Source organism: Myotis lucifugus, unplaced genomic scaffold, assembly GCF_000147115.1.
Source record: "Myotis lucifugus unplaced genomic scaffold, Myoluc2.0 scaffold_30, whole genome shotgun sequence".
Classification (NCBI taxonomy): domain Eukaryota; kingdom Metazoa; phylum Chordata; class Mammalia; order Chiroptera; family Vespertilionidae; genus Myotis; species Myotis lucifugus.
In genome coordinates, this window is record NW_005871078.1 from 354,043 (window position 1) to 379,941 (window position 25,899).

The 25,899-nt window shown below is 38.7% G+C and overlaps 1 protein-coding gene across 4 annotated transcripts in view; it reads left to right on the forward strand.

Annotated features, from left to right (window-relative positions):
- NELL2 (neural EGFL like 2) overlaps positions 1-25,899 on the forward strand; it is a 330,775-nt gene that overhangs the window by 156,653 nt on the left and 148,223 nt on the right. For all 4 annotated transcript variants that reach the window (XM_023752259.1, XM_006086713.3, XM_023752261.1 and 1 more), the window contains one exon: positions 16,590-16,715. In XM_023752259.1, the coding sequence (XP_023608027.1) occupies positions 16,590-16,715 (126 nt within the window). The remainder of the gene's footprint in view (positions 1-16,589; positions 16,716-25,899) is intronic.

Consider the following 25,899-nt stretch of genomic DNA (forward strand, 5'->3'; position numbering starts at 1 on the left):
CACATTCACATTTTGGGCTGGAGAATTCATGCTGTGCTGCCCTGTGCATTTTAGGACATTTTGCCTCCCTGGCCTCTGCCCACCAGATGCCAGTAGCACACCTGTGTCCACCTCCCTGCCTCCCCGCCTCCCACCCCAGTTGTGATAATGAAAATGTCTTCAGACATTATCAAATTTTCTCCTGGAGGGCAATGTTGTTTCTAGTTGAGAAACATTGGTATAAGCTAACTAAAGAATAAAAACATGGTTAAATGGCATATTTGCATCACCCATGGACACAGACAATAGGGTGGTGAAGACCTGGGGTGGGGGGTTGGGGTGGGCTAGAAGAGGTCAATGGGGGAAAAAGGGGACATATGTAATAATTTCAACAATAAAGATTTTTTTAAAAATTAAAAAAATAAACATCACCTGATTAAAAAACTAAAAACATGGCTACATGTGAGCATGACACCTACCCCCAGTGTCTATTTATATTATTTGATTGTCTTTAGGGATTTTGGTTTCATGCCAAGAATGAAGAGAAGTTTGTGTACAAGAGTGTAAGGACTACTTGGGCCTTTGGGCTGGTTTTCACATTGAGTGATGGGAGAGACATAATGTGATGATGGGGAAGAGGATAAACTCTTATATTTAGGATTAGTGGCCCAGTGCACATATTCGTGCACATTGAAAGGAAATTAATTAGAAGGTGGCTGGCGGGGCGGGACTGGGCAAGAGGGGCCGGACATGCCCTGGAGCCAACATCCCACAGTCCCTCCCTGGCCAGGTGCACCTGGGGCAGAGCTGCGGCTCAAAGGGCGTCTGCGGAGTGGCCCGGTAGGTGGGGACCCTCAGCCTGGCCTGTGGGGATTGGACCAAAACCGGCTCTCCAACATCCCCTGAGGGATCCTGGAGTGTGAGAGGGCACTCTGCAAAGTCGCTGTCCCTCGACAGCTCCTGCGTTGAGTGTCTGCCCCCTGGTGGTCAGTGCGTGTCATACCTACCAGCCGATCGGTGGGTCTGTCGTTTAGCTTTTTGTATATATAGATAGAAACAAGGCTTCCATAGGGCATAGGTCCCAAAGAACAAAACAAAATTAGGTAGGGCTTTTTTTTTTTCTATTTTTGAGTAGCTCTGGACTTTCTGGGAAGACTGGAAATAATGCTGCATGGTGATGTCTTAGAGTTTTGTAGCTTTGGGGAAGGGAGCTTCTTTGAAAGGGACAAAAAGAGGGACACAGAGCTATGTAATAGCTTTAGCAGAGACTCAGAGAACATGGAGAAGGATTGGGGGATTCCCAGGGGCAGGGTAGTGGGCAGTGATGGTAAGTGTGTGTTGATGTATTCCTGAGCCCGGATAAATGCCCAGGGTCCACTCAGAAGTAGCTGGGGAGATGTTGAAGGGAGGCCTCAGATTCATCAGAGCCAAGGATATTTGTGTCCATACCCTTTAGCATTACTGACTTTCTGGCATGATCTTGAGTTTTCTTTGTCCTACCATGCTCACCAAATTGCTCGCCTTTGCATTTCTTTGTAGTATGATATGATGGAAACACTGTCTGCCAGTGCTAAACAAGCATTTATAACTACTACCCATTGCTAGTCCATTGTTTCAATGCTGAAAAGCAGATCAGAACAAGTACTTATTTTGTTTGTATATATTCCCTGTGCACAAAGAGTCGCTCTGGTACCTAGGTGAATACTTTGTAGATTTATATGTGCAACCACCTGACATTATTTTTTAAAATACACGTCAGGAGAAATTTTGGGATTTAATAGACAAATTAATGTAAATTATTTAATCGATCAAATAAAAATCTTTCCATTTTTGACAAATGGGGGAAGTTCTGATGTTATGGAAAGAACATTACACAAAAGATTTGAATTTTATTCTTACCTCTGCTATTTTACTAACTGGGAATTTGTGCAAATCAATATCTCTGAGCCTCAGTCTCTTCACTTATTAAATGGGGAGAATGTGTCTCATGAGGTTGATGGAGAGTGGAGGATAAATGAGATTAAGTATGTGAAAATGCCTTCCAGAAAAATAAATCCTTTGCAAAAATTTGTGGTTAAACTTGTGTTTCTTAGATATATTTATTACTACCAGTATATCAGTCAGTTAATGCAACATGCATTTATTTTTGGAACTAAGATATTACACCATTAATATATTGAAAACTTTAGCTAACAATATACTTAGGGTCCATATAATAATATTATTTTCTATTTTAAGCCAATTATAATAAGATCGCTGGCTACTTCAGTAACTAAGTTACCATGGTTTATTTCCAGAACCAAATCACTTCATGCCTAATTCCTTTCTGGTCCGAATAATATTCTAACCAGTTCTTCGATATAGAGTAGGTATTATTTTTCCTCACTTGCAAATTATGTGATAAGATTTAAAATATAACTATGGGATTTTTGTTATTTTTCTGTAAATGCATAACAGATTAAAATACTTGATAATTATATATGCATGTCCCTGTTTATTATTATCAGGGAGAAAAAGTCTGCTTAGAATTAAACAATTCATTTTAAATTAATTGCAGGTGTCTTAGGTGAAGCAGCAGTTCATTATCATTTTTGCATTAGATAAATGAAAATTATTTCTCTCCCTGGAAAAGAATTAATTTGAAGTGAAAGGAGGCATCATTTTATTAAATTTTTTAATAATTTAATTGATGGAAAAAGTATTTTTGTAACTCCATTAAGTTTAAGGTCAAGTATAACTTAAAGATTAAATTACAAATACCGGCTCTTGTCTTGCCTCCCAAGATTTCAAGTCATCCGTCCTAGTTATATTTGTTAAAAAGTGTTGAAGTCAATTTAACAAATGCTTGGCATGAAATGAAGCACAACTATTAGGATTCCTTTTACCATTCTCTCCCTCCCTTTATGTATTCATTAGCTTTCAAAAAAGAAGAACCAACTTCAATATAAAATAAGATTATCATGTGCATTAAGGACATCTGAGAAAAGGAATTGGAGATAGGCAGTGGGAGTTGGAGTATCATTAAGGGGAGGAAAACAGGATAGCCAGAACTATATCAGGATTGCACAAATAAAACAATTCCAACGTTGATTCAATGGTCCTGGCATGATGTTTGGGACCTGTTGGCATAGGTGATGCTGTGAAGGAAAATGAAATGGTATGGCCAAAGCATCAGACATTGGAGAAAATGTTAGTTTTATTATTAATATTATGAATAGAAACAAGAACAAGTTTTTAGGGGAAAACTTATTCCCCTGGGGATTGTGGGACAAACTAAATGAATGTGACAGAGAGGAGTGAGAGATTTGAGTTACGTGATGGGGAAGGACTTGGCTTATTTAGGCAAATGACTATTCCTGAGCAAAAAGGAGCCCATGCATTTGGACCGTAGGAAGCTGGTGCTACATTGAATAAACATGAAACTTTGGTTAAGAGGCAAGCACATTATGGTACTAAATTACATCTCTTATTCATTGGTATGATGTAAAAATAGATCCCTGGGATTTTATAGCCCTGACCGGTTTGGCTCAGTGGATCCCTGGGATTTTAATAATACACAAGAATATTTTTTCCCTTTTATTCCATTTTAAATTTTCCTCAAGTAATTTTTTTCTTTAATATGAAGAATGTGCTCCCAAATATATTTTTACAAAGTGTTCATATCCTTAAATAAGAATGTGATGGTGAAGAAGTGGAATTGAAATTGTAGAACATGTGTTTGTTTATACTGAGCTGTGAGGTTATACCTCCTAATCAACATTAAACATTGATTAACATTGGCAAATGTAGCAGTGCACCTTAGTGATTTATTTCTAAACAAGCCATTGGAAGCTGGAGTGGCTCCATATCTTTCATGCAAACCCTGAAGAAATGTTTAGACTAATCTAATAACTCTGAATAGGCAGCAATTTGGATATTGTAATGAGTAAAACCCATGTTTTCTGGCAAAGTAAATATATATTTATTAAATTAGTTTTTAATATTTGAAAATACTAATCTGCCTTCTTGGAAAGAAGGCTATTCAACTTGATGAATTTTCAAATTCAACACGACAAGGCAATCTTTCAAATGAGCCTGTCTGTTCCTTAATTTCAAGCAAGTTGGATTCAGCCAAAACAGTTTACTAACTAGCCATGAATAAGCACTGACAAAAAGTTCAGAAGTAGAAACAGATGGAATCCCCATGGCCCGGGGGTTAGGGAGATATTGTGGAGGAATTGGGACTTCATCTGGGTCTTGAGCAAATACAATTTGGATTGGCAGAGAAGATAAAGAGCAAGACATGTTTTGGAGTTTTTCTGCAACAGCAGGCTTTTATCCAGAAGTGTTCTTAGATTTAACTGCAAAGATAGGGACCAGATTGTGGAGTGGTTCTATTCTAGGTTTGCCAATCACAAGCTTACAGCAACCATTTGTGAAACTTCTCAACTTTGAACAGGTTCCTTGGCTGTGAGAAGGGGTCACTCTATCTGTTTTCTGCAGGTCATAGGGTTATTGTGAAAATTAACATGTCATACATATGAACATGCACTGTAAGAATCAAGTGCTATGGAAATGTCACGTGATAGATCTGTTCATGGTTAGCAACCTTAGCTGGGGGCTATACTCTGCTTAAGTATTTTAGTATGCATCCCAGCTCAGTTTCCTCTTCTTTCCTACAATGATTATTTCAAACATTTACCATTTCCTGTAAATCTTTGGTTCTACCCATTCTTCTGTTCTCAGAAGATACCTTCTTTACCAACAAAACATAAAACAGGAACAGCAACTTCCTCATCCTCCTGCTCCCATTACATAAACCCACATGCTTCACACTCACCCTTCCTCCCCTCTCCCTAGTGTCAGTGGAATAGATACCACTCCTCTTAGGAGTAATGGGTCCATCTGAGTACTGAATCCCATCTCTTCCTGTCTTCAGAGGAAACTTGCCATCTATTATCCTCTCAGCATCTTTCTATTCACTCCCTCCCATCAGCATTTGATTTTTTTTAACCCTCAAGGATATGCTTTCTTTTAAATTGATATTTAGCGTGAGGAAGGGAGAGCAAGAGAGAGAAAAACATCAATATGAGAGTGAAACACCGATTGGTTACCTCCTGCACGCACCCGACTGGGAATAGAACCCGAAACCTGGGTATGTGCCCTGATTGGGAATCAAACCCATGACCTTTTGGTGTATGGGTTGATGCTCCAACCAACTAAGCCATGCCAGCCAGTGCCCTCCAGTCAGCATTTAAATATGATCAAGTTTTCCCCTATACCTCACATCTCCTTCTAGCTTTTGTGTTATTGATCCTCTTACCCTTTATAGCCACATTTTTTAAAGGTGTGATCTATTTTCAGTGCCTCCATTTCTTCAAGCTATGTGCTCTCTTTAACCCACTTCAGTCTAGATTTTTCATCTCGTATCCCCTCCAAACTACTCTCACCAAGGTCACAGATAGCTTCTAACTATATTGTTAAATCAGACATCTTTCATCTGTATCTTGCTTGACCTCTAGGCAGCAATTAATTCTATTGATCACTCCCTCTTTCAAACACTTATTTACCTTCTCTTCATGCTACTACATTGTATTGATCAGGGATCAGAGTTGCAAACAACAGAATTCACTCTTGCAATTTAAACAGAAAAGGAATATATTGAGGGATGTTAGGTGGCTCACAATATATATGGAAGGACAGTTTAGATGATGTTCAACTAAGGCAACACCTATCACACATGGGAACAAATCCCGCTACCCTGGCCTCTTAGTGTTGACAACACAAGTCACACAAACATTGCATGCTTTTCACTGATGATGCCCAGGACTGGACTCCAGAAGCTAGGCCACTGCTACCACCCTCAGTGCTGACTGCTTTCTCCATCGCACCTGCTGGAAGATCTCACAGCCTTGCTTAGTCATGAGTTCTCTTCTGACCTGGCTTTGCCTAAGTGCTCCTGACTGCAATCCTAGGTTCCAGGATTATGTCCTAGCTGCCAAGTACACTGAAAATTTCAGTTGTGACTTTTTTCTTGGGGAGATGGGGATTTCCTCAAATATAGAAGGTTTATTGAAAAGGTGGGAGTCGACCACTATTTTGACACTTGTCTGCTCTCAACACTCTTCTAATTCTGCTGCTACCTGCCTGAGCCATCTTTCTCAGTCTCCTTTCTTTAGTTGCCCCTTAAATGCTGAAGTTCCTCAGAGCTCCATCTTAATTTTTTCCTTCTCATTCTGCACCTTCTCCCTGGGTGATGTTGTGTAAGACCATGGTTTTAGTTGCATTCTCCGTGCTTAAGACTCCTAAATTTTGACCTCCAGTCCTATCCTCTCTCCTGAACTCCAGGCCCACAACTGCCTCTTGGACACTCCTACTTGGATATGCCATAAGCACCTCAAATTCAACACAACTAAAAACATACTTCTCTGTCACCCACATATATTCCTCCCGTTCCCCACATTAGAGGTCCACCCAGTTGTTAAGAAAGGAGGATGTTATCATTGGGAGCTTCCCTCCCTCATCTGTAGGTATCCAGTCAATCTGAAAGTGCAATCAATTGTAGATCCCATACATATGTATTTCAAATCTGCTGCACTCTCTGTATATTTAACTACAATATACTGTCCACAGATATAGGAATCCAGATTATTACGTGAGCGTCCTCCTAGCTTCCAGTTTTGCTCTTTTCTAATCCAGGTCTTGCTTAGCAACTCATGTCACCTCATTTGACTACTTAACATTCTTCAGAGGTGAAGCCCAACACCCCCCCCCTACCCCTGCATGTGCTTCTATGGGTGTAGAATATCTCTGGAAGATTGCACAGGAAATTGGTAACAGTGGTTGCTTCAGGGATTGGGAGTGGGAGAACTGAGTGGCTAAGAGCCAGACTTATTTTTATTGTGCATTCTATTGTGTCTGTAAAATTGTATTCCCTGTGCACATATGATGTATTAAAATTGATTTAAAAAACTTTAATAGATTGCTGTTGATCATAAGATACTGTCAAACTCTTGTACATACTTTGTAAGATCACCGCACAGAGTAGCTCCTGCTTACTTCATTAGCCGCATCAATTGTTTTGCTATTCTTTGAATCTATGAAATTCTCTCATTTTCTAGCATTTGCACATAGTTCCTTGTTTGAAATACTCTTTTCGTTCCCATCTCACCTGGCTAATTCTACTTCTCCCTAGTCCTCTGCTTAGGTGTCACATCCTCCTCAAATTTTTACCTTGCCATAAGACTAGCTTTGAAACTCTCACCCCCCTCCCCATGGCACTATTCTTATCAATCCCCCATAGTATTTTAATATTTTATTTTTAAAATCTATTTTTATTGATTTCAGAGAGAAAGGGAGAGCGAGAGAGAGATAGAAACATCAATGATGAGAGAGAATCATTGATTGGCTGCCTCCTGCACACTCCTCACTGGGGATCAAGCCCACAATCTGGGTATATGCATTGACGAATTGAACTGTGACCTCTTGGTTCATATAGGTTTATGCTCAACCACTGAGCCATGCAGGCCAGGCTCCCATAACATTCTTAAAAGTATTATTTGTCTCTTTTGTCAGAAAGACCATAAGCTATACAAGGACAGGATGCTACAGCTGTTTTATTCAAGGCTTTGCCATTGGTGTAAAAGTAAATATATTGGACATACTAGGAATTCAATGGATATTACTTACATGGATAAACTACTCCTGCTTTGTTTCCTCTGTTTCTTCGTTTTTCAAATTATCTCATCTGTTCCCAAAGGCATTATTTTTATGATCCACTCTCAACCTTGTCTAAGATTTTTCTTCTGCATGTTTCCATATATATTTTATTTTATTTTTACATATATTTTTATTGATTTCAGAGAGGAAGGGAGAGGGAGAGAGAGAAATAGAAACATCAATGATGAAAAAGAATCATTGATTGGCTGCCTCCTGCACATGTCCTACTGGGGATGTGTCCTTGACCAGAATCGAAACTGGGACTCTTCAGTACAACTGGGCAAAACTGGCTAGGGATCCATATATATATTTAAATTCAGGAATTCCAAAGGTAGGAATAATATATTCTATTAATAGTACTAAAAAAACTGATATAGCTTTTACTCTTCTTGAAGAATGTACCATACAATTTACAATGAGTGAATTTTTAAAAATAAATGAAATAAATGTATGGTTATTTTTTGAAATATCAAAAATCATATGTTTTAGTAACATGATAGATATAGTATTTAATACATAAAAATTAATATTTGGTAAACAAACTTATTAATGCCACTGACTTAAAAACATGATTACTGGCAATTCCTTTAAATGTTAGCTTATTTGTAAATGACATTTTAATTTATTCTTTACTGATTTTTCACTGAGCAGCCTATTTACACTTGCTAATTTTTTATCTTTAAAAAATACTCTTATCTTCCCAAATGTTAGTCTCAATTTTTTTCCAAAATTTCATTTCTCAGAACTTAGCCTTTTTCTATTGATCTCTTTGCCAACTTTGCCATGCCAATTTTTCACAGCCAACACTTAGCAATGGCCCATACTGATCGGTATTCGGTCTTCTGTATGTGGAATTCTTGCAGTTGAGCTGCATGATTTTATTGGCTGAGCAAGAAGGCATTAGTGTTCATCAACGTATTAATATAATTTTTTACAGGGCAAAATGAGATAAATGCTGTGCCTTAGAAACACAGCCTGCTTTTTTCTAATGGCATCAGTAAAAAAGGCATTATGGGGGAGCTAGCTAGGATGTGTGGCAGAAACACAGAAGAGAGGGAGCATGTGTGCCCACTGCCTCTACGGCTAGGGTGGAGACCAGTCTATAGGCTGAAAGGAACATTAATTTGGGACCTGGGGTCTGGAAACAGTGTTCTCATTATGATTGCCAATCATTAACTGTTTTACTTTTGCTCTAAGAGGATATTAAAAAAACACAGATCTAATTCAAATATTCCTTTCCTGAAAGCTTTCCTATCTCACATTGGGATGAAGTCCAAAGTTTTTAATGTGACTCACAAAAGTGTCGTGATAGGATCCCTGCTATCTCTTTAGTTTGTCTCTGGCATCTCTGCCTCCATTTCGTCCATCGTAAATGACTGGGTTTCGGTTAGATGATTTCTAAAGTTCCTTTCAGATCTAAAAATCGGTGATTCGCAATAATTACAAAGTTGGCCTCAGCTTTCAGATAGGATAAAAGGGAATTTATAAATGTATAAATTTCTGTTTTAAAGTAGATCAGCTTGAATTATCCTGAGGCAAGAGAAGTTGTTCAGGTAGAAGAGATACTGTTTACTTCTGCTTTTTAAGTTTGGTGGAGTAGGACTGTGCATCCTACAGGTTTCTGGAGAATCGGATTCCCTACTGCAACCTCATACTGAATTGTGAGGACTGGTAAAGATGGGAATGTGTAGTCTGTGCTGTTGTAGATAATGGAATTAATGTCCAGACAGTGAAGTGCCCGTCAGGTTTATAATAGAGCCAAGGACTGGGATCTAAGTTTCTTTATTCCCACTGCAGTGTTTCCACTATGCAAGATGATTTCATCACCATGGCTTATGTTCACTGTTCCCACAGAAAGCCCATGACGGAGTAACTATGTACTGGGAAGAAGGTTGTACTGCCAAGTTGAGCTCCGGGTCAGACTAGTATGAATAAGGATACTTATTTTTTTCCCCTTCTAGATGAAAAGCCATGAAAGGATTAATTCAGCAGATACTTCGTGAGAGCCAGCCATTGTTCTAGAACAGATCCTCCTGAATCTTTTATTTCAATATAAATAGACTAGAGGCCCAATGCACGAAATTTGTGCAAGAGTAGGCCTTCCTTCCCCTGGCTGCCGGCACCAGCTTCCCTCTGGTACCCTGGACCCAGGACCCAGGCTTCCCTCATAGCCCTGGCTTCATCCAGTCTAATTAGCATATTACGCTTTTATTATTATAGATAACAGACATATTAACAAATAATTTAATAGGTGACTTTGGATATTTTCAGACATTGATAAGTAATATGGAGAACTAGGTCTTTAATTTAGTAACCACCTAAGACTCAGACTTTTATTCATTTATGAACATTCTTCTCTCCTTGATTGTACCTCCCTTATCAACTCCACGATTGCACCGACTTACCAACTCTTGTGAGATTTATTTTTCTGTGCCATTTCCCTACTCCCTCTCTTCTAAATGCGTTAATGTCTTTATATCAGAGCAAATATTAAGCCTTCCTCATATTTGTTGTATAATTATGTGTATGCACATTGTACCACTTATCCCATAACTGTATTTCCATTTCTTCTTTCTGCGCAAACTCCAATCAGATGGAATATTCAGTTTCTCAACATTTTATATGCTCCTGCTTGTGCCGGCTACACTAGACTTGAGTCTCTACAGTACTCCCACTCATCTTTGAGCATCTCACTTTGACAGGAAATTCTCTTCTGTGGCAGCCCCTCCAACTTTGTGCAAATCTGTCGCTTTAAGCCTACTTCAAAATCCACCTCAAGCCCTGCTACTCCCGTCAAATATCTATGCCCTAGTCACCAACCTTCCTCTAAATACCACTCCTTGTAGCGCATGCTTTTTTCTTTTCTTTCCTTTTCTTTCCTTTTTTTCCTTTTCTTTTCTTTTCTTTTCTTTTCTTTTCTTTTCTTTTCTTTTCTTTTCTTTTCTTTTCTTTTCTTTTCTCTTCTTTTCTCTTTTCTGTTCTATTCATTTCTTTTTCTTTCTTTGTTTGTCTCACTTAACATAAACCCCCTCATGATGTTATTTATGTAATTACGTTCTGGCTTCTTAATTTTGTTATCAGCTCCTCAGGTTGGGGGAAGGAAAAATTATAAAATGATTTATATCACCAAATATAAATTCCCAAATGTGTTCTATATTAATAGGTGCTCAGAACAAACAAGCACTGTGATTTAAAAAAGTTGGTTGCTGCCCATTTAATGCACTTTGTATATGTTCCTGTTATATAGTATGTATCACTTTATAACGTCATTTAAGTATTATTTCTCCAGCTAGAATTTGTCTGTTCCCTAATGTAGAACTTGGGCATGGTGCATGTCCATTATATACTTGTTGAATAAATAAATTAACTTTTTAAAGAAAAACTAGATATTCTAGAGCTGTAATTGGCTCATGTTCTTTGTGAATTTAAGGAGGGGCGTGGGGGGAGTACAGTAATATAATGGCCCTGAGCCTTATCTGACTATGCCAAACTCTGTTTTCAAGGAGCCATGAATCTCTAGAGATATTGCTCTCTAAAATGCAGGCTGAAAATGTAGAATGCTCCAAACTGGATGATGATGGTGGTGATATTACTGTTTCCTGGATTGTAAACCCTTTCAAGACAGGGTCTGTGCTTTAACTCTCTCTGTACTAAATTTTGAACAGATGGTAAAAGCCACATGGTCCAGTGAAAGCACCCTTTGCTGTTATCTCTATAGCACATCCAATTCACGTTTGAATATTTGGCAGGAAGATATCTTCTGTGGCAACCCTTTCCAACTTGGTGCAGCTCTCTCTGCTTAAGAGAAAGTTATATGGAAGCACACTCAATTCCCCATACTATCCACCTTTGTTGTAGTTCTAACTCTTAGGGTCATCAATATGACTCAAAGTCCACGAAAGACTTGGACAGAGAAGACATTCAATAAAGTGTAGAGAATTGAATTGAACTGTGAAAATTTGACTATGTTTTGAATTGGGATTTGGAACTAAAATATACCCTGGACTAAGTTTGAACGTGATTTTACATCAGCTTCCTTTTTAGTTTTGCCATTTTTGTGCCTCTGAATATCTACCTATGTCAGTGGAAATGCCATTTATGTAGCTTTGCAGTTGTGGTATGTAAATGTGGCTCTTTGGGAGTTCCCTTTCTGAAGATTGGGCATGAGAAATTTAAAAAGGCAATTGGTGATTAGGTGTACAGTGTTGAGATTATATGTTTTGGTATTTTACTTATTTTCCCCTCACAATAGTGCTTCAAGAAATAGGCATGACATTTCATATCTTTTGGTCTTGGATCCAATATTTCTATCTGATCCAGATCCTTCAAGTTCCTAAAAAGCTTCACATTAACTAGGTCCCTTGTTTTTGTTTATGACCCTGCTTTGCATTTTCTCTGACCATATGTTAGCTTAAAAGGGAAACATTTACAAAAGGAAACTGGTAGAGCAGTGTCTCCCAACATGTAGACCCAACAACAAACAACAGTTAGAGTGTTACCCTTTAGCAAATTATTCCTATAAACCAACTTCTCCAATAGCGTGTGGCTGTAACTAGGGTCATATTAATAAAAATAATCCTAAGTCACTGTGTCTTTTCCCCATCTCCTCCTATAGGATTTAGTACTGTCCACGTTCCCATTCCTGTAGTATTCTTGGAAGAGATGCGGGATGCGTCACCTATACTTATGAGTTTGGTTTTCCACGTTTGGTAGCTAGTCCTGCTGGGCTAGGTGTCCTTCCTTAGGAGACTGCCTAGAGCAAGCACGTCAAACTCAAAGGCTAACACGAGCCAAATGAACAAGGTTTAAGTTTATGTGGGCCGCAAAAAAACAAAAGCTTCAATTTTCATAGAAACGTAAGTTTATTTCAACAAAGACATGCTGAATACAAAGGGCTGAAATAAATGAGTAATTGTTAATATAAAATAATAGAACATTTTAATAAAAATTAATATTTTTTCTTGAACATTAACTTACCAGACACCAAATAACTACACAAATTAATAAGCATAATGCAAATAAACCTATTTTTCTTGTTCTCTGAAAGTGAAATATTTCCTGTTGCACACACCAAGCACGTCAGTCCAGGACTAATGATGTGGCAATCGGCTGCTAAAATATTCTCTGTTAGTATCAGTGGAGAGAAATGATGCGCCTTTGCGTAAGGTGTGTAAGGAAATGAATCCAACATGATTATAGTAACCAGTCATTAGCAAATGTTGTAGTTTGTTATTAATAATTATGTATAACAGGATATTGTAAAAATTAAGTTACAAACGTTTATTAAAACATTTCTTATATACCGTTATATTGGCTGGGCCGCAAAAATATTCATTTGGGCCACATGTGGCCCGCGGGCTGCGAGTTTGACATGCTTGGTCTAGAGAGAGGTGCAGTGCCTTAAATAATTAAAGCTCCCTCCTCCAGGACTTAGCCCTGCTCTAGGCACTGAAGCTACTTCCTTCACTCCCCTAAGGTCTGTGGCCTCTCACAGGAACTACTCTTCTTCTGAGCAGATTCCAGTGTATTCGGTAATTCTTCCCTCTGAGAACCAAGGTGTCTTCCCTGAGTCATGTTCATTATTCTTGGTTGTTTTATCCCCAAAGGTGAAATCTTCATGCCTTTGTGCACGTGAACTTCATGGCCTTCCCTCCAGATGCCAAGCATAAGCCCAGAGGACTCCTGCCATGGCTCTCAGTAGCTTCCTCTTCTCCACAGCACCCTCTCAGAGGAGTGGGGTTAAAGTCTATTGATCAAGCTGAACACATCAATAATCCCATCATTCCTATTATGATCTTAAGACCCTGGAAGCAAATTAGTTTTTCATCATATTCCCCCAGGTTGCTTGTAGTTAATTTTCAGACTGTAATTGAATGTGGTATTTTCCTTGCAGAACAATGCAAACATTGAGAAGTAGCATGTTATCAAGAAAAGAATATTATCCTATAAGTCAGAAAATCTTAGGTCTTTCTTAAGCTAGCCTTGAAGCATTTATTCATTCATCCTGTAATATTTATTGACCCCATAATGTCCTAGACACCTTACAAGGTATTGTGGATACAAAAATGAATTAAATTCTCAGTGCTTCTTAACACGGTTATGCATTAGTCCGGGGCTAATCAAATTGTGGTCTGCATGCCAAATTTTATTCCCCATATGTTTTTATAAATAACATTTTATTAGAACACTATGTACATATTGTCTATGGTTGCTTTCATGCTACAACAATGGAGTTAATAAGTTGCAACAGAGATCCGATGATTCCTAAAGCCTAAAATATCTAGCATCTGACCTTTACTGAAAAATTTTGCTGACTCCTGCATTAGATTCATCATGGAGAAGATTTTAAAAAATTGCCCGTGTTTCACCAAGAGAATTAAATCAGAATTTGGATGGAGTGGGGGGTTGGGAGTTGACCCAAGAACCATTGTTTCTAAAAAGCATCCTAGATAAAATAATGTGCAGTCAGAGTTCACAAACATAACAGATGATCCCTGCCCTCGAGGAGTATATGGCTTATTGTGGAGAAGAGGCTCACAAAATTAAAAAGGTAAAATGGATGGATCTAAAATGTAAACATTTACAAACTTCCAAGGGAACATTGCCTAGGGAGCATTTTACTTCATTAGGGAAGTTTTCACAGAGAGACATTTAAACAGATTTCTGACCGATGTATGCACTGGTGGACCAGAGCCACTGGGTCGTAGTAGGCTGAGAAGGAGTAGAGAGAAAGCATAAGCCAAGGCACATAGTTATGCAAGAACATGGCCCATTCAAGGAATAATCAGCAGCTCAGTGGGCCCAGAACACTGAGAGGGAAGAGGAGAGGGAGGTCATAAGATACAAAGATGGAAAAATAAGAGTTAAACTGGGAAGAGCTTTGTATGCTAAGAGGTTTGGAATTTATTGTTTGGACTTTCATTTAAAAGTTGAGTGGAAAATTGAGTCTCTTCAGTGGTTCTCAACCTGTGGGTCGCAACCCCTTTGGCGGTCGAATGACCCTTTCACAGGGGTCACCTAAGACCATCCTGCATATCAGATATTTACATTACGATTCATAACAGTAGCAACATTACAGTTATGAAGTAGCAACAAAAATAATATTATGGTTGGGTTACAACATGAGGAACTGTATTTAAAGGGCCAAAAGGTTGAAAACCACTCCTCTACATCTTAGTTTTTCCATCTGTAAAAAAAATGTAGTTAGCTCAGATGATTGCCAAGAGACCTCTAACTCTAAAATATGGCTTCCTGAGGTTGTGTCAATTATTTCTTTTGATGCTCTCTGGACTGGGAGCATAGTTGAGGTTATATGAATAGCACGACTTCTTTGGTAGTGGCTCACCTGACTATGTCCTGTAATTGATCCATTTCTCTTAATAGTACAAATGAGGACAACATTACTTTATGAATTTGCCACAAGGATTTGAGAAAGCAGACTTCTGGAGGAGAAGAACCTTGCCTGGTCAATGCATTAAGGCCCTTAATTAAGAGTTTTACATAATAATAAAATATTTGTAAAATACTTTTATGTTCCATGCAGAGAGGTGCTATAAAATGGGGACAGTTTTATTGTCAAAATTCACATTCTTCCCAATTAGTACTAGTGCCTATTATGGCTTAACATTTGTAAGTCTTTATACTCAAAACTTGGTGTATGAATTAATATAGAAGTTCTTCACTATGATACCTTATTTTACAGTTTCTCATTTATATCAGGTCTCTACATTGTAATTTCATCTCTGTTCTGACATTTACTGGGATAGCTGTATCTCCACTTGTATCTCTAATAAGCTACATGTTATTGGTTTCATATCTCTAAGTGAAGTTATTGAAGTCCTAGTGTATATTGAATATTTTATTCACCTCTTGCAGGGTCTCACCAAGTGTACAGAACAGCCAGTGAATCAAAAAATAATATATGATAGGCTCAGTAATAGAAGCTTCCGAGACTGTAAGGCAGCCCAATCTGTACTTTCTGATTCTGTTAATCACACACAGGTAGATGAATGCACTGGAAATTTCCAATTATATTTAGAATGCTGCAAGTTGGAATACATAGACATCTTTGAAACCTCAGAAAGAGCTGCTGGAAAAACTTTTATAGTTTCTGTCATTTGGACACCAAACATTCCTATTAAAGATGTTTTGAATACCTTTTTTTAAAAAACTTTTAACAGATTTTTATGGATTTAAGAGAGGAAGGGAGAGGAAGAGAGAAATAGAAACATCAATGATGGGAATCATTGATACGCTGCCTCTTGCACGCCCAACTGGGGATTGAGCCCACAACCTGGTACATGCCTTTGACTGGGGTGGAACCCAGGACCCTTCAGTCCTCAGGCCAATGCTCTATTGACTGAGCCAAACTGGCCAGCACTTGGATACTTTTTTAAAATTCTTTTCAATTAGTAACTATTGTTACTCCCTGCCAAAGAAAATTATAAGAAACTCTAGAACATGGGTGGGCAACCTTTTTGTGAGTGCGTGCCAAAACCAGCAAAATCTCTGACTCAAAATTCTTCTGCGTGCCAACCCTAATTTTTTGAGAACATGTTACACCTACTTGATATCTCTTAAGGTGTACGTATGTGAAGAACCTTGAAGAAATAATAAAATTCATTCAAGCAACAAAAACACAGTATATGGTGATGAAAAATACATTTATTTTTAATGTATACATGTTATGTAAAATTATATATTTATCTAAGATGCACCTACACTGAATTTACCTGAGAAATAAAAAAGTCAATATTAAGAAAAAAATTGTAAATGGAAGATTATAAGAGAGGGTTTCGCGTGCCAGCAAAAGTTACTGGCGTGCCATGTTTGGCATGCGTGCCAGTGGTTGCCCACCCCTGCTCTAGAATATTGGCCACTATTGACTTCTTTCCCCTGTCTTTTCTTCACAGACATTGATGAATGTGCTGAAGGGCGCCATTACTGCCGGGAGAATACCATGTGTGTCAACACCCCGGGCTCCTTCATGTGCATCTGTAAAACTGGATACATCAGGATTGATGACTATTCATGTACAGGTAAATAGTGGCTCCTTATAAAATCATATCTTTCTATGTCTTCAATTTCTTTTTAAACTTTCTAAAAGAAATTCGAACTTTTTGTAGAAGTCTGCCATAAATATTCTCTTATAACAAAACAAGTCGTAAGCAAAAGCATATGGTTGTTGTTGTTTTTTTAAATATATTTTTATTGATTTCAGAGAGGAAGGGAGAGGGAGAGAGAGATAGAAACATCAGTGATAAGTGAGAATCATTGATCGGCTGCTTCCTGCAATGCCCTGTACTGGGGATTGAGCCCGCAACCTGGGCCAAGAATTGAACCATGACCTCCTGGTTCCTAGGTTGATGGTAAACCACTGAGCCACACTGGCTGGGCTAAAAGCATATGGTATTGATTTTGGTAGTTAATTGTGAGTCTGAGGAAAGTTTTATACTCCCTGATAGGAGGGTAAAGATCAACTTAAGAAACAAATCAGTATTATACTGATATTAAACACAAACAGGACTTATACTTGTGTGAATTCTATGGCAAATCTGAGAAACGACCCATAAATAGAATCTCCTTTATATGAGAGAAGATTTTTGAATAGAGGAATAATAACATAAATAATTTTATATCTTTAAGAAATAGATTTTTGGAGTGCTGGGAAATGGGAATATTAAAGAGAATTGACCTTCTTCATACCTTTGGGCAGTACAGTTGAATAACTACATCATAAAATTTTTGCTTGTGTTTGTTTTATAAAATATCATATCAGGACCTTTTAGTACCATCCAGAGTCCTGTTCAGGGATATATTGAGTGTTTGTAATGTTTTAAGATAGTCCTGGGATAAGACAACTTATTAACTTCATATTGTATAGGTTCCTACCTGTAGAATGTGAAAGAAAATGGTGTGGGAGAGGAGTTTGAAGACTATGGAGTTTGAGGAAATGTGGGTGTGAAATAAGACATTTCTTTGGATTTCTTTTTTATTTTTATAAGTATATATTAGGAAAAAAGACACATGTAGAATCATAAAACTGGAGAGCACTTAAAATGTTATTCTTATCACTTTTTACTGTACCTCCAACTTTATAATTTTTATCTGAGGGATGTGTAAAGAATACTTAGAGTTTTCCAGAGAAAGTGGCTTTTAACACTTCCTGGTAATAATATGAATCTATAATAAAAGTGCTACCTTATGCCTTTGTATTGGTGTGTCCCCTTTAAGTACTATATTATAGTGATCATACAGTGTACTACTTGATATCCCGTTCATCAGTTAGAGCAAAGGGAAGGGCCTGCCTCAAAATTCAAATATAGTATTTATAGAAAAATGATAGAAATAAAAAATAATGAGAAGTGACTTCCCAATCAATAGAGAATAACCAAAGATATTCTGAGGGAAGAAAATATATAAAGTTGCCAATGAATTTACAAATTCTTGCTTTTTTTTTTTTGTCAGTTCATCCTAAACATTTCCACAGTATGGGGAAAATTGTGCACTTTTTCTTTAGACAAAATTTAATCCCCCTTAGTGGCAGTGTCTTCAAGAAGGACTATGGAGATATTTTCAACATAAAAAAGGAATAGAAAAGAACAAGTTTCAATGAATACACAGTTTGTGGTAATATTGGTAATATCAATAAGTCTAGTTCCAAAGTAATGGTTGACAGCAACAACAAAAAATCTATCTGAGATGAAATTGCCACTCCCAGAGTGTGGTATTTCAAGATGTGCTCATTGAAAATAAGAGCACCAGCAATTTTCTGATTCCTTGGCTTTAGGGACTTAAAAAGCTGTGTACATTTTTGTACTTCTTAGTGATTCTTTTTGTTTTCTTATATTCTTTTTATTATTTACTTATTTTTTTAATTTAAATATATATATATACATACATACACTGAGTGGCCAGAATCTCAGGGGTGGGCAAACTTTTTGACTCGAGGGCCACAATGGGTTCTTAAACTGGACCAGAGGGCCGGAACAAAAGCATGGATGGAGTGTTTGTGTGAACTAATATAAATTCAAAGTAAACATCATTACATAAAAGGGTACGGTCTTTTTTTTTTTTTTAGTTTTATTCATTTCAAACGGGCAGTAGTTTGCCCACGGCTGGGCCAGATTATTATGACCACCTGACGTTTGTAGGCAAATTAGCTATAATTTCGCGCTGAAGTTGCTAAAGGGCCAGGTCATTATAAATGTCTGAATAGCACAACATACCTAAGTATCATTTCTGATCAAGTTCATCCTATCATGTTGATGGTGTATCCCAAAGGAGATGGCTTCTTCCAACAAGACAATGCGTCATGCCATGGTGCTCGTATTGTGCAGGAGTGGTTTCAAGAACATGAGGGAGACTTTACCTTGCTTAGGTGGCCCCCACAATCACCAGATCTCAATCCAATTGAGCATTTGTAGGACGAAGTTAAAAGAGCCATCAGGCAGCTGGTTTCACAACCATCAAATCTCACAGAACTGGACAGTGCTATTCATCAGGCATGGTGTCAGATTCCTCGCATCAACTTTCAACATCTCGTGGGGTCAATGCCAAGAAGAATATCCACAGTATTGAAGGCAAAAGGTGGCCCAACAAAGTACTGATGGGTTGGTCATAACAATCTGTCCGGTCATAATAATCTGGCCACTCAGTGTGTGTGTGTGTGTGTGTGTGTGTGTGTGTGTGTGTGTGTATATGTACACACACACACACACACACATATACACACACATTGATTTCAGAGAGGAAGGGAGAGGAAGAGAGAGATATAGAAACATCAATGATGAGAGAGAATCATTGATCGGCTGCCTCTTGCATGCCCCACACTAGGGATTGAGCCCGAAACCCCAGGTATGAGCTTTGACCTGGAATAGAACTGTGACCTGCTGGGTCATAGGTCAGTGCGCAACCTCTGAGCCATGCCACCTGGGCTGTTTTCTTATATTTTTAAAAAATGTTAGAGATTTTGAGTAAGAGTATATGACACACAATTGGGCCTAGTTTTGAATGAGTAGCATTTCACAGCAGCAGGATATTTTCAAGGGGTTCATTACCATTCCAAGCCTGTCTGCTGGCTGTCAATTCAGGGACCAGCTTAGCTGTCACCCCTTACGGAGAATTTCTTGCTTTGTCTTTACCTCTTTCAGTGCATTTCCCTTACAAGTAAAATCCCACAAATTACTGTTAATTTTCTATTACTTTGGGAAAAATTTCCCCTGAGATTCCAAAGTAACTAATGATATAAATGAAGTGTCTCTTTGTAGGAATGCGAAGGAAGACCAAATTTATTTTAAGAAAAGCTGTTCAGGCCATGATTTTTATGCCTCAGGAACCAAAGCCAAGAATTTCAAGATCTGGCATATGATGGATGAATTTCCTTCCTGATATGTCAGTATTTCCAACTAGCACCACTATTTTTCTATGCTTCTACTTAAAGAAGGGAGACTTTCTTGCCCTTAAATTGCCTATCTGCTACAAGTAGGTCTACAAATATGAGAATTTACATTTTTACACAAAAGCTGGTTTTGCTAGGGAATATGAGTGGATTTTATTTTGTAGTCCCAAGCCAGGTGATTTTTGACAAACATTTTATGTTAGACTATGCAGGGTGGGCACATATTCAGGGTTCCTGGAAAGGAAATGGATGCTTACATTCTACCACCTTGGGGCACTCTCCCTGCAGGGAGCCCGCCTGCCATTCCCTTTCCTCTGCCATTCCCCCTCAGGCACTATCCCCTAACCTCTAAGGGACCCCATGAGACTTGCAACCAGGGAAACAATGGGCAGAGGCACCTTGTCTGGGCTAACTAATCCTTTGAACCTGTTACCAAGGCCCCGTTTTCTCCGACTTCCAGTGAGCCACGCAGCCCAGCCCAGGCTCTCCTGTTGCTTCTTCTATGTCCTTGTTTCACTGCCCTAAGTTTATTTTTGCTGCAGTCAATAAATTCTTGTTTGCTTTCCTACAAAAAATAAAATAATTTTTTTACTACTTTGTATCTCTCTCTCCCCACACTTTAATAACAGCATCTGCACAGGCACCATGAAGAAATGACTCTTCTGGTGGGGGTTTTGCCCTCAGGGCTGAAGGCTCTAGCCAGTTTGGCTCAGTGTGTAGAGCATGGGCCTGCAGACTGAAGTGTCTTGGGTTCGATTCCAGGCAGGGGATGTTTCTCTCTCTGTCTGTCTCTTCCCCTCCCTTCCACTCTATCTAAAAATCAATGGGAAAATAGCCTTGGGTGAGGATTAATAACAACAACAACAACAAAAATGAGCTTCCATAAGACCAGGGCAGGGCTTCATTTCTCTGATAAAGATTGGGCTTTATTTTCTCCAAGTTTTAGTAACAAATACATCCTTGCAGTAGGAGGCTTTCCAGAATAAATGTGAAGACGCCACTGCAGAGCCATTCTTTGGTTTGTGGCTGAGCTCTTGGAGTCCTGATTTTGTTTTGCTTCTGTATTCCTGCTTCTTTTTCCTATTGAAGAGCTCCTTGATAAAACCTAAAAATCTGACATGTTCAGCTCTGTTCCCAGAGGTCTCTCAAACTTGCTTCCCCCATCTGAAATTAATCATAGACATTCTAATTTAAAGAAGACTCAAAGAGCAATACCCTGTACTTTATAGTCAAGAGCTTTGATCAATAAAAGAAGCCTTTTTTACTTTATAAGCCTATAGCTCTGGGGTAGAAATTATGTATGCCACAGAGTAATTACCTTCCATAGTTGGTAGAATTGCCGTTTTTTTCTTTCGCTTCCAGATGATGTGAATTATATTTTCCTCATGACCATAAAATTTTGGAGATGGAAGAATTCTTAAGAATAATCTCACCCAATCTCCTAACTTTCATAAATGGAGGGAAACCAAAGTTGAGAGAGATGAGTATTACTCATGGTCATACAGTTCGTGAGAGGCAATGAGGGGCCAGAAGATAAGCCTCTTTATATTCATCATCATTTGTTTAATTTGCAATCCCAAAAATAAATAAGGGGAAAAGATTTATATTTTATGTAGAAATACATTATTCAACTTATAATATTCATTAATTAAACTGCCTTTCTTAGAGATTGTTTCAGTTCATTAGCTTAACTCTAAGAAAAATTTTTCCCCTACAGATTTTATAATAATAATCCTAAATCAGAATCAATAGAAGAAACATAAATCACAATTTTCTAGGCCTCTGGCTCTATCATACAATTACACTAATGACTCAGTTGTGCCATTTACACAAATGATGCAGCAGTTTATAATCTTCTGAACTCATTAATATAATTTTCCTTCCAGTGAAGGTATATTTTTGTCCTAATTAAGTCTTCATAATCTACTTCTCACATTTTTTTTTTGTTCTCAGAGAGGAAAGAAAAAGAGAGGGGGGGAGAGAGGAGAAGGGACAGAGAAAGAGAGAGGGAGGAAGAGAAAGAGAGAAGAGAGGGAGGGAAGGAAAGGAAGGGAGAAAAGACAAAGGGAAGGGGATGTAAGCAAAGGAAAGGGTTTGGTTCACATGAGCCAAGATAGTAAAAGGGCATTCTTCAGCAACTCTGATTGTAAAAACAATTTTTATGCATAACAAAGTTTCTTGTTAACTTATCTTGACAAATGGCTTTCTTGGGTCCCTCACATAAACATTCATTAAATTCAGCAAATATGTTAGATCTTGCTGGACATCTCTTCTTGGAATTGGTCTTATATAATGAGCAAAGAATAAAAATCTCTAGAAGCAAAGATAAAATCCATAATTTTGGAATTATCAAAGGATAAAACATATTCATTTCAGATCTTCCTGATATGTCTCCGATTATTATAGTAAGAAACACACAGTTCCGGTTCTTTCTTGTGTGTGTTGAGGAACTCGCTGTCCTCCCACTATTGTACAGTTCTTTAGAGTAGGATCAGGAAAATGGGAAAGGTGGCCATAGAAGTGATGGAAAAAGTCTTGCCCAGCTTAGGGAGAAAATAGGTTTTTTAGGACAGTGGTTTTCCAACAGGGTCCATTTTACCTTCCCACCTACCGGAGACTATTTGACAATGTCTGGAGACATTTCTGGTTATCATAAGTGAGGGGCAAGGGGGCTGCTACCTGCATCTGGTGGGCAGAGGCCAAGGATACTGATAAACATCCCATAATATTATTATTAGACTAACTAGCCTCTTAAGAAAATGCCTTATTTTTCTGGGACCTGAAAAGCTAGGAGCTTTTTGCTGGTTACCTTCTGACTGAGTCACTAATCTCTATCCCACACTGGTGGCCCTTCATAACAAAGAATTACATGACCCAAAATGCCAACAGTGCCAAGGCTGATAAATTCAGCGTTAGGTTCACCCAATCAAAGTTGTAAGCTATGCACTTTCTTTTTAACTTTTCCTACTTTTCTTCAAGTTTCTTTTAGGCACTTCGCTCACTTCTTAGGGTGGCCAGTGTCCTCCTATTAGCTTTTGGCATGACAAAAGGGACCCCTTCTCAATAAGGCCCACTCTCCCTCAAGTTCTTCCCTCTCCTCTCCCTTATTAAAAACCTTCTCCTAGCTCAGCCGGGGGAATATTCTGCAATGGCACGGTTGCAGGGCTCAGCAGAGGTGGCAGAGGGGATTGCTTAGGGCCCCTCGAACACCTATCCCCGATGCCTGCTCAATGTGCTTTCTATGGACCCCCTGCTTCTCTTACCCGGGGCCTTCTGATGCTGGCTGTGGTCCAGGTCTCATACCAAAGAAGGTCCATAAAGTGTCTAAACTGAGCACAAGGAATTCTACTTGATACTTGAGTTTTGTTGTTAAAGAGCCTCCTGTGGTGTTCCCCAAGGAGTTTTACTTCTAAAAATACTTAACTTTTTATAGCATTGAATACTCCTAGTGCTTACATTTTATGATCCTATAGTTACTTTTTTTGCTCTAACATGGTCACTATTTTTTTTTTTAAATCACTGTGACCATCCTATGTGTCAGGCTCATTTAGTTTGGTGTTTATGGAGAAGAGTCATTGATTTTATGATGCTATTGTTTTCTTTTTTACTGTTGGTTTCCTAGCATTTTAAAGAGCCTGGGGTACTATTGGGATGCACAAAAGGTTACAGAGAAGGATTTGCTACTGGGCAACTGAAGCAAAGATTTTCAGTCAGTTGTAACCCATGCGTGCCCCTTCCTCAAAGGGCTTCCTCTGGTGTGTTTCTTTCAAGTTTCCTATCAAGCAATCCTAGAAAAGGTCATTTGCATAAAGTGTTTAAAGAGATAGTATTGTACAAAGCCAGCAATAGCATTATTGTTTTTTATTCTACATTCTTCCAAAAAGAATTTAAGTTGAAGCTGGTAATTTATTGTATGGATGGATAATAACTTTACTAGTATTATCAGGTATTTAAAAATAGCTCTGGATGGATTTATCAAAATTGCACCTACAGAACAACACAGATAATTCATTGTGTGTGTGTGCCATGATAATTACTGTGTATAAATAGTAAAGGAAGCAAGAATACTGTGGACAATGGCAGAGAGGCAGGGGAGGGGGGTGGCGTGCACAAGAAACACCGATCAGAGAGAAAGAAGGCTAAAGAACTGGAAGTGAAAATAAGCATATCAGACTTCACCAAAACATCCCACATAAACAAGGTTATGTTACTTGTAAAATGCCTTGGCAGCGTATCTTTAGTAAAATGCCTAGCAAAGGAGAAATCTTCAGTAAGTGTTGGCTACTATAATTATTGTTACTATTATGATTAGGCAAGCTCTCCTCTTATTTCCCTGGGACCCTTTCAACCGGGCACTGTTATTTTCCAACTGAGTTATTATTTTCGTAAAGCAGATAGCTTTGCCAGAGCCATGGATTCAACATGCTACTGTTTATTCAACTGTCCTTATTATGCACTGTGAATAGGGGTGTAAAAAGAAAGGGAGCCCTTGGCGTAACTGAGTAGCATTTCTTCCTTCCATAGGGGGATTTTCCCTGGGATCTGGGAGGTTCCTATTGTTCTTGTGAATGAGTGTTAGGTTGGGATACCCTGGGGTGAGATAGATGCAGCCAGGGACCTACCCTGGATACTAATCTGCCCAGAGTAGAGAATATGGCCTCTAAGAATTAGAGAGTCTGGCCAGTTCTCAGGCAGGGCAGATTCTCAGAGCCTGCTGCTTCTATGTGGATTTCTTTTCTAAAGAATCACAGTCAGCAATCAGACAATCCTGCCATCTGGACACTAGTTGCCATGACTATTGGGAAAGACTTTTGCATTTTTATGAACAGCCACTCCACATCTTGTTCTTTTGGAGTCGGCATTGCAAAATACGGTAAAATGGTGCTATATTTCATCAAAGATGAAAATCAGACAACTTTAGGTTTTAGAGAGGTAAAATGTGGCCCCTAATGCTAAAAGATGCCTCATTCATCTCCTGTAGTTCACTGAGTATTATTACACTGTGTAGTCATCATTGAGTAATTTGAAAATATAAACATGATTACAAAAATCAAAATGTCAAGCCCTGAGACTCCAAGAATTCGTAATGAAAAGCTATTTGTAAGCATGCATAATCAAGAGAGCATCTCTAGGAGAATGTGCACTGTCGTTACCAGGAAGGGTTAATACTAGAAAACTTCAGGCCAGGCCTGGAAAACTTGCAGAGAACAGAAGTGAGACGTGTCTGCGCCGTTGGTGAGGAGGCCAAGGCAATGTGCTTATCTCTTTCCTGAAACACATATGTGCACGCATACAATTAGCAGCCAGCTCTTCATGAAACGGGCTCCAAGGCTCAGGGAGCCGAATTGCCTTTTTAAAGATGAAAAGCTTGGAAAGAGGAACGTGCTATCTGAATCTGTCAGCGCCGACGTAGCGGTTTCCAGGCTTGTCGGAGCCTTTATGCGGCATCGCGGCGCAGCCTTGTCCCCATGTCTGACCTCCAGCTGGCTGTGGTTTGATCATCAGAGCAGCCAGTGGGATGTGTCCATACCAGCCAGCCTCTGTGCCAGCTCACCTGAGCACTGCCTCATTAGCCAGCCTCACCTGCTTTGACGTGGTTAGTCAGGGAACCCTAATTCACCTTTGTCTCAAATGGCTGTATTATTTGAGTTGTATTTTTATATGGAAAGCACAGAGCTGAAAACTCACGTAGGGGAATAAAAAGATTATACATGCCAGGAGTGTAATAATAGCGGTGTCTTAGCAACAGGCAGCTATAGAGGGCAGGATTATTGAAGTTGAGGTTCAGCAGATGCCTTTCATTTCCTCCCTTGATTGTTGGC